This window comes from Hyperoodon ampullatus (genome assembly GCF_949752795.1).
Source record: "Hyperoodon ampullatus genome assembly, chromosome: 7".
NCBI classification, from domain to species: Eukaryota; Metazoa; Chordata; class Mammalia; order Artiodactyla; family Ziphiidae; genus Hyperoodon; species Hyperoodon ampullatus.
In genome coordinates, this window is record NC_136920.1 from 7,607,647 (window position 1) to 7,617,375 (window position 9,729).

At 38.3% G+C, this 9,729-nt stretch overlaps 1 protein-coding gene across 1 annotated transcript; it reads left to right on the forward strand.

Annotated features, from left to right (window-relative positions):
* Positions 1-6,503: 6,503 nt before the first annotated feature.
* Positions 6,504-6,890, forward strand: LOC307055810 (nuclear nucleic acid-binding protein C1D-like; the record flags this gene model as incomplete). Its single annotated transcript, XM_079708058.1, has 1 exon — positions 6,504-6,890. One exon carries the CDS (start codon positions 6,504-6,506, stop codon positions 6,888-6,890), a length of 387 nt encoding a protein of 128 aa, XP_079564184.1.
* Positions 6,891-9,729: the final 2,839 nt, after the last annotated feature.

Consider the following 9,729-nt stretch of genomic DNA (forward strand, 5'->3'; position numbering starts at 1 on the left):
CAAAAAAAATCGAGGTCTTCCACAGATGGCAAGTGAGGTAGGGGGGATTGTTTTAACTGGTAGACCTTATTTGGATCTTGATTTGCCAAAATTAGAAAAATATACATATAAAAATTATCACATTTGAGACAATTGGAAATTTCAACTCCGACTAAGTACTGGATAGTATCAAGCAACTGCTTTGTGGGAGTTTTATTTAGATGTTACAGTTTTGTGGTTATGTTATGGTTAAAACAAAAAAGTGTTTATTTTTGAAAGATCTATACTGACATATTTACAGAAGAAACAAGATAATTATTTTGAGATTTTCTTCAAAGTAATATGTAAGGAGCTAGCCATAAAGAAAAAAATTAATCAACTGAATTACATTAACTCCTCTTCCTCCAAAGACACAATGACAACCCACAGAGTAGGCAAAGATATTCACCATGTTTGTATCTCCTGAAAGATTCATATCCAGAATAAAAGAAACCCTACCAAGTGCTGTGTTTGAAAATATGTCCACAAATTCTTTGACACTCCTTTCAAAAAGGGAACTTAACTCCCCAAGGTGGGACGATGTAGTGAGTCTCTTCTAACAAACAGAATATGGCAAAATTAAATGCCATGAGACTTTTGAGGTTGTGTCATAAAAATGATAGCTTCCACTTGGTGCTATTTCTCTCAAATCACTCTCTCAGGGGAAAGTCAGTCACCATGTCCTGAGGACAGGACACTTAGGCAATCCTGTCAAAGGCCTACATGAAAAGGAACTGTGGCCTCCCACAGACAGCCAGGACTAACTTGCCAGGCATGCGAATGAGCCACCTTGGGAAGGATCATCCAACTCCAGTCAAGCCTTCAGAGGCTGATAACATCCAAGCCAAATGGCCCAGCCAAGTCGCTCCCAAGTTCCTAACCCACAAAAACTATGAGATAATAAATGTTTACTGTTGTTATAAACCACTAAGTTTGGGGATAATTGCTATGAAGCAACAGAGAGTTAATACGATAAAACAGATAATGCAATAGACAAAAGAAAAGGAGACAAATATTACTCTTCGTTAAAAAAGAATAACTAGGGGGTTGGGGAAGGGAAGGATTGAGAGTTTGGGATTAGCAGACGCAAAATATTGTATATAAGATGGATAAACAACAAGGTCCTACCGTATAGCATAGGGAACTATATTCAATAACCTGTGATAAACCATAATGGAAAAGAATATTAAAAAGAATGTATATATTGGGATTTCTCTGGCGGTCCAGTGGTTAAGACTCCGTGCTCCCACTGCAGGGGGCACAGGTTCAATCCCCGGTAGGGGAACTAAGATCCCACATGCCACGTGGCGTGGCCAAAAATAAATAAATGAATGATGAATGAATGAATGAAAAGGAAAGAAAAAGAATGTGTGTGTATGTGTATGTATGTATGTATAACTGAGTCACTTTGTTGTGCAGCAGAAATTAACACAGCATTGTAAATCAACTATATTTCAATAAAATTTTTAAAAGATAAAAATGAAAAGGGATAACTAAACAACCAAAGAAAGCATGAAAAGGTGCTAGACTTCACTAGTGCAAATTAAAACTATTGTAAGGTATCACTACACAGCTAGGGGTGTAGCTAAAATGAAAAGCATAAAAGAAAGACATGAGCTCTTAATGATAACAGGGAGTAAGCGGAACGTCATGCACTGCTGGGGGAAGTGTAATCTGGTACAGCCACTTTAGTAGATGCAGCCACAGTTTTCCAAAATGGAATATATGCACACCTCTACGACCTAGCAATTTCACTTCTAGGTATATCCCCAACAATCTCACACACAATGTCAAGAGAAAAACTCAAAACACAAGTGAACATACCATAAGATTCTATTTATTTAAGGAACAAAACAATGCAGTTAAGTATCAGGATACTGGCTGCCCTCGGCAGAGCGGAGGGTATGACTGAAAGGGGACAAAGGAGATACCCGGGACCCAATTACCCAGGTGGGTTTCAGACTGTGAAAATTTCATTTATGATGTGCACTCTTCTATATTTCTATTGCAATTCAAAGGAGTTTTAAAATAGTGACAATCCAGGAGAGAAGTGTGGGTTGAAGGAGTAGGTAGGGCAGGACTGGCCTTGGGTTTATGGCTGTTGGAGCTGAGTACCTGAGGGCTCATTACACTATTCTATGTATGTGTGTATTAAAATTTTCCCCTAATAAAAAAGATTTTAAATATACATTAATATAAAACTGGCTGGGGCTTCCCTGGTGGTGCAGTGGTTTAGAGTCCGCCTGCCGATGTAGGGGACACGGGTTCGTGCCCTGGTTCGGGAAGATCCCACATGCCCCGGAGCGGCTAGGCTCGTGAGCCATGGCCGGTGAGCCTGCGCGTCCGGAGCACAGCCTGTGCTCCGCAATGGAAGAGGCCACAACAGTGAGAGGCCCGCGTACAGCAAAAAAAAAAAAAAAAAAAAAAAACTGGCTGGAACTGCTGATAAAAGCATAAATTGGGGTAATTTTTCTGGCCATAGATATCAAAGGGTGTTAAAAATCTATACACTCCTTGACCCAATTCCTCTGCTTTAATGAGTTCATACTAAGGTATTTATCCTGAGTAAAAAAATCTTATATATAACTATGTCCAAAGAGTTTATAACAGGAAAAAAAAAAGAGAAATGTCTAAATATAGAGGTCACAGGACACTGTGGGGACCACCACAGGATAAACAATCCAGGTCATCCACAAACACATGGAACCTGAATAACAATGATTTTATCTGCACCAAGGTTCTTTTATCTATCCATTGAAATACAGTCATTAACAAAGATGTGATCCACATCATTATGTCACCAAAAACATGCAAATTAAAACAACCGGACACAACCACACAGCAATTAGAATGGCCAAAGTCCAGAACACTGACACCAAATGCTGGTGAGGATGTGGAGCAACAGGAACTCTCAATCACTGCTGATGAAAGTGCAAAATGGTACAGGCATTTGGAAGACAGTTTAGCAGTTTCTTACAAAACTAAACATATTCTTACCATACAATCCAGCAATCGTGCTCCTTGGTATCTACGCAAGGAAGCTGAAAACTTATGATCACACAAAAACCTGCACACAGATATTTACGGCAGCTTTATCCATACTTGCCAATATGTGGAAGCAACCAACATGTCCTTCAGTAGGTGAGTGAATAGACTTTTCCCCTCCCCTCATGTTTCTGGGAGGGGGAAAAGAACATTTCTTTTTCTTTTCTTTTCTTTATTGAAATATATCAGGACATTCCATTCTTAACAAAGCTCACCTTCAAAAAAAAAACTATTTTACCAGAGCCTAACCCACTGAGGTTTTACCAGAACCTAACCTACCTGGAGGAAGGGAAATATCCAACTCCAGCCCCCTCTAACCTTCCGCATGAGGAAAGGGAAGTACACAACTCCAGGCCACTCTAGCCATCCTGTACCACCTAAGAAAAGGAAAAAAGCAGAGAAGCACTGGTGAAGTTCATAGTTCAGGGGCACAGGCTCACCAAAAGACTGAGACTGAATCAGAGCACTACAGAACATTTCCCCTCCCCAGACAATTTACCACTACATTCCCAAAGGTCTATTCTTCACAGTTCCTTTTACCAGTGCATCATGTCTGCCTTTCAAAAAAGATTACGAAGCATACTAAAAAGACAAAAAACAGTTTGAAGAGATTGAACAAGCATCAGAACCAGTCATGTATGCCAGAGATGCTGGAATTATCAAACCAGGAAAGCTAACAGCTTTAATGGAAAAGGCAGACAACATGCAATAACAGATAAAATAATGCAAATAGATAAAAATTCTAAGAAAGAATCAAAAAGAAATGCCACAGACCAAAAATACTGTAACAGAAATGAAAAATGCCTCTGATAGGCCCATTAGTAGACTGGACATAGCTGAGGAAAGAAACTCTGAGCCTGAAGATACGACACTAGAAACTTCCAAAATGGAAAAGCAAAGAGGAAAAAACGGGGGGGGGGGGGGAGCGGTGTGCAAAATATCCAAGAGCTGTGGCCCAACTACAAAAGGTATACCATACATGCAATGGGAATACCGGAAGGAAAAGAGAAAAGGAATAGAAACAATATTTGAAGCAATAATGACTGGGAATTTCCCCCAAATTAATGTCGGACACCAAACCACAGATCCAGGAATCTCAGGGAACACCAAGCAGGATAAATGCAAAAAAAAACAAAAACAAAAGCCTACACCCGGGCATATCATATGTTGTCTACAAGAAACTCACTTTAAATTCAGAGACACATATAGGTTAATAGTAAAGGGATAGAGCTAGACCATACTAACACTAATTAAAACAAACTAAAGGTGGCTATATTAATTTCAGACAGAGAAGACTTCAGAGCAAAGAAAGCTGTCAGTGATAAGAAGAGTTATTACAAAATGAAAAGGGGGTCAATACTCCAAGAAGACGTAACAATCCTTAATGTTATGCAGTTAACAACATTATCAAAATACGAGTCAAAAACAGCTAAAACTGCAAGGAGAAATAGATGAATTTACTATTATAACTGAGGACTTTAACACTCCTCTATCAGAAATGGACAAATCCAGCAAGCAGAAAATCAATAAAGACATAACTGAACTCAAGAGCACCATCAATCAACCGTATATAATTGACATGTATGGACTAATTCATCCAGCAGTAGCAAATCACACATTCTTCTCAAACACACATGGAATACGCATCAAGATGGACAACATTCTATGAAATACACCTTAACAAATTAAGAACAGAAATCATACAATGTCTGCCCTTAGACCACAATGCAATTAAACTAGAAATCAGTAGCAGAAAGATAGCTGGAAAAACCCAAAGTACTTGAAGATTACACATTACACTTCTAAATAACACATGGATCAAAGACAAAAAAAATCTCAAGAGAAACTTTAAAAATGTCTGAACAAAATGAAAATACAACTTAGTAAACTTTGGGGGATGCAACAAAAACAGTGCGTAGATTAAAATTTATAGAATTGAAAGCATATATTAGAAGACATCTAAAATCAATAATCTAAGCTTTCACCTTAGAAAACTAGATAAAGAAGAGCAAATTAATTCCAAACTACGCAGAAAATTGAAATAATAAAAATTAGAGAATAAAAGAATTTTAAAACAAGAAATCAGTAGAGAAAGTCAACAAAACCAAAAGCTGATTCTTCAAAAAAAAAAAAAATCAATAAAACTCGTAAGACTTTTTCCAGACTAAGAAAGAAAGAAGACCTAAACTGCTAATATCAGAAATTAAAGAGGGGAAGCACTACAGATCCCATATACAATAAAAGGATAATAAAAGAATATTATGAACAACTCCATAGCTGCAGATTTGATAACCTAGATGAAATGGACCAACTCCTTGACAGATACAATCTGTCACAACTCACATAAGAATAGACAGTTTAGGGGGCTTCCCTGGTGGCGCAATGGTTGAGAGTCCGCCTGCCGATGCAGGGGACACGGGTTTGTGCCCCGATCTGGGAGGATCCCACATGCCGCGGAGCGTCTGGGCCCGTGAGCCATGGCCGCTGAGCCTGTGTGTCTGGAGCCTGTGCTCCGCAACAGGAGAGGCCACAACAGTGAGAGGCCCGAGTACCGCAAAAAAAAAAAAAAAAAAAGAATAGTTTGACTAGATCTACATCTATTAAAGAAACTGAATCAATTATTAATAACCTAAAACAGAAAGCATCATGTCCAAATGGGTTTACTGATGAATTCTACCAAACATTTAAAGAAAAAATTATACCAATTCTCTATCATCTCTTCCAAAAGACAGAAACAGAAGGAATACTTCCTAACTCATTCTGAGACCAATCATGCTCCTTGGTATTTACTCCAACGAACTGAAAACTTATGTTCACACAAAAACCTGCACACAGATGTTTAAGGCAGGTTTTTCATAACTGCCAAAACTCGAAGGCAACCAAGATGTCCTTCAGTAGGTGAGTGCACAGACTGGTACAACCAAACAATGGAATATTACTCAGCACTAAAAAGAAATGATCTCTCAAGCCGTGAAAAGGCATGGAGGAACCTTAAATGTATATTACTAAGAGAAAGAAGCCAGTCTAAAAAGGCTACAATGCTGCATGTTTCCTACTACAGTTCGTTCTAGAAAAAGCAAAACTATAGAAACATTAAAAAGATTAGTGAGGGGGCTTCCCTGGTGGCACAGTGGTTGAGAGTTCGCCTGCCGATGCAGGGGACACGGGTTCGTGCCCCGGTCCGAGAGGATCCCACATGCCGTGGAGCGGCTGGGCCTGTGAGCCATGGCCACTGAGCCTGCGTGTCCGGAGCCTGTGCTCCGCAACGGAAGAGGTCACAATAGTGAGAGGCCCACGTACCGCAAAAAAAAAAAAAAAAAAAGATTAGTGAGGTCATCGGAGAGCGTTGCTCGCTGTGGGCAGAGCCTGTGTGCCACTGATGTCACCGCCGCCAACTGCTTTCTGGGAGGCAGGAGTGGAAGGCCCGAGAGTTGATAATAATGGCAGATGAAGAAATTAATGAAGACTATCCAGGAGAAATTCATGAATATTTATCAACATTTGAGAATTCCATTGGTGCTGTGGATGAGATGCTGAAGACCATGACGTCTGTTTCTAGAAAACAGTTGTTACAGAAGTTGGACCCACTTAAACAAGCAAAAGTGGATTTAGTTTCTGCTTACACATTAAATTCAATGTTTTGGGTTTATCTGGCAACTCAGGGAGTCAATCCTAAGGAACATCCAGTAAAGCAGGAACTGGAAAGAATCAGAGTATACATGAACAGAGTCAAGGAAATAACAGACAAGAAAAAGGCTGGCGACCTGGACAGAGGCGCGGCTTCAAGAGGGCGCTGTAATAAATGCCCTCTGGGAACCAAAACCTAAAAATGCACCCAAAGTTGCCAATAAAGGAAAAAGTAAAATTAACCTTTTGGTTTGATGTACACATATTCAAAAACTATATAATTTTTTTGTGTGTGGTTAAGAATTTCTTTTTTCTTTCAATTTACTTTTCTTTTTTTAATTCGAGTGTAGTTGCTTTACAATGTTGTGTTGGTTTCTTCTGTGCAGCAGGGTGAATCAGCTATACGGACACATGTATCCCCTCTTTTTTTGGGTTTCCTTCCCATTTGGGTCACCACGGAGCACTGAGTGGAGTTCCCTGGGCTATACAATCTGTTTTCATTAGTTATCTATTTTATACATAATAGTGCATATTTTTATTGTTTTCCACAAAATAGACGATGATTATGTAGCATTGTAAGGTTTAAATGTATTCCGTATTGAATTCATATATAAAATCTGTATTTTAAATTTGTAGTGCTAAATACCTTTCCCCCCAGAAAGATTAAGTTATATTTATTGATTTTCTTATAGAACACTGAGGTTTTTAACATTGTGGTATATTTTATATTTATAGTTTACTGTCTCTTGACAAGACTCTTATTTCCTTATACAGATCACTCTTTGAAGTGCCATTTTATAAGCTACTATGAAATTTAAGTTAAATGTTCTTTGTAAACATTTGTCTATTTTCAGTAAATAGTGATTTTATTAAGTATGCTGAAGTTATAAATACACCTGATTTCATTATATAATATTAAGAAAGAAAAGATTAGTAGTTGTTAGGGGTTAAGTCTGAGGCAGGGATGAACAGGCAAAGCACGAGGATTTTTAGGGTAGTGAAACTGTTCTACAGACTACTACAATGGTGGATACATGCCATCATACATTTGTCTAAACCCACAGAATATACAACATTAAGAGTGAACCTAATGTAACATGCTGACTTTGAGTGATAATGATGTGTCAACGTAGGTTCATGGAGGTTGGAGGGGGGCACATGGGGAGACAAGGAGTATATAGGCTTCTGGCTCTGTACTTCTGCCTCAATTCTGCTGTGAACCTAAAACTGCTCTATGAAATAAAGTTTATTAATTTAAAAAAATGGTTAAATGTAAAATTTGTGTTATGCATATTCTACAACAAGAAAAGATTTGCTAAATCACTGTTCATTTATAGTAGAGCTTAAAAACGTCATATATGTTATACATCACTTGAAAAGGAGATAAATAGAAAAGCTTTCTAAAAAAAGGTTTCCTTCCACTGCTTAACAGTTGTACTTTGTACGTAAAGATAAAAAGCAAAGAATCCAGCTTATAATTTAGTATTTTACCTATCTCTGTACCAAACACTAAACTTCTAAAAGCTTCTAAGAACAAAGTGCTTTACTGTAACAAACTAAAAGCAAGCCAGGGCTTCCCTGGTGGCGCAGTGGTTAAGAATCCGCCTGCCAATGCAGGGGACATGAGTTCGAGCCCTGGTCCGGGAAGATCCCACATGTAGCAGAGCAATGAAGCCCGTGTGCCACAACTATTGAGCCTGTGCTCTAGAGCCTGCGAGCCACAACTACTGAGCCCAGGTGCCCCAACTACTGAAGCCCATGTGCCTAGAGCCTGTGCTTGGCAAAACAGAAGCCACCGCAATGAGAAGCCCGCGCACAGCAACGAAGAGTAGCCCCCGCTCTCCGCAACTAGAGAAAGACCACGCACAGCAATGAAGACCCAACGTAGCCAAAAATAAATAAATTTATATTGAAAAATAAATAAATAAAAGCAACCCAAATTTATTTGATTAAAAATAAAAATCTAAAGCCCACTGAAATGGGAAATGGCTATAAAGTATACCAGTAATTAAAAAGAAGGCAGAGCTCTGTGTACTGCATGGGGCTCAATGAAAACTGATGAATGATAAGAAAAAAAAGAAAAAAAACTAACACTGTATAGTTTCTATAAACACATATGTAAGTAATACAAACACATAGAAAAAAATCAGAAAAATAGAAACGAAACTATTAACAGCAGAAGACAGAAAAGAATTGGGGGAAGATGAGCAGAAGAAATTTTAGTCTTACCTATTTTTACTTTTTTTCAAAGCAAATATAATCACACATTGACTAATTTTTTTTAAACTAAGGCTTCTATTCTAAACACAAAAACGGCAACAGAGTAAAAAAGAAAATTTCACAATATCCTTCTACCAGTCAAGATTTCAAAACCAAAGCCAGTGAAAGAGTTCATAAAATATTAACCATTAACAAAAGTCAGCATAGCCTTAATCACTTGTTCTGTGAAAATTTATGACTTCTACATTAATACACTTGCAAGGGAAAAAAAAAACCTACAAATTCAAATTACCCAAAGTTATCTTCTATGGAAAAGGGAAGAGAACTTTAATATTACTTCCATTTTATATAGGAAGAAGCTGGGGCTCAGAAAGTGAAATAATTTGCCCAAAGTCAGAGAGCTAGTTCAGTAGTCAAACCAAGATTCCAATCCAGTTCTCATCAACTTAACAACACTTTCCCAAAATCATTCTGGCTAGATGTCCTCCCTCCCTCCCAGAGGTTCCTTCTTCATATAAAAAGATGAACATCCTACACTCACCTTAAGGTGAAAAGAGTTAAAATATGCAAGTAATGACTCAAGCACAAGTGACAACCGTAATAACAGGCACTGGGCAAACAAAAGAGGAAGAGACAGTTACATCTACCCAGTGTAAGGCAGGTACATAAGCAAGGGCAGGCTGCTGAAGGTTTACACTAATCAAGAGGCAATTCAGCAGTCACTGATGCCAAAACTTGAAAAACTTTAAGCCTGACAATATGGTAAATGGCAGGAATGGACTCTACTTTTTTCAGGGGATAAACATAAACATGCCCAAT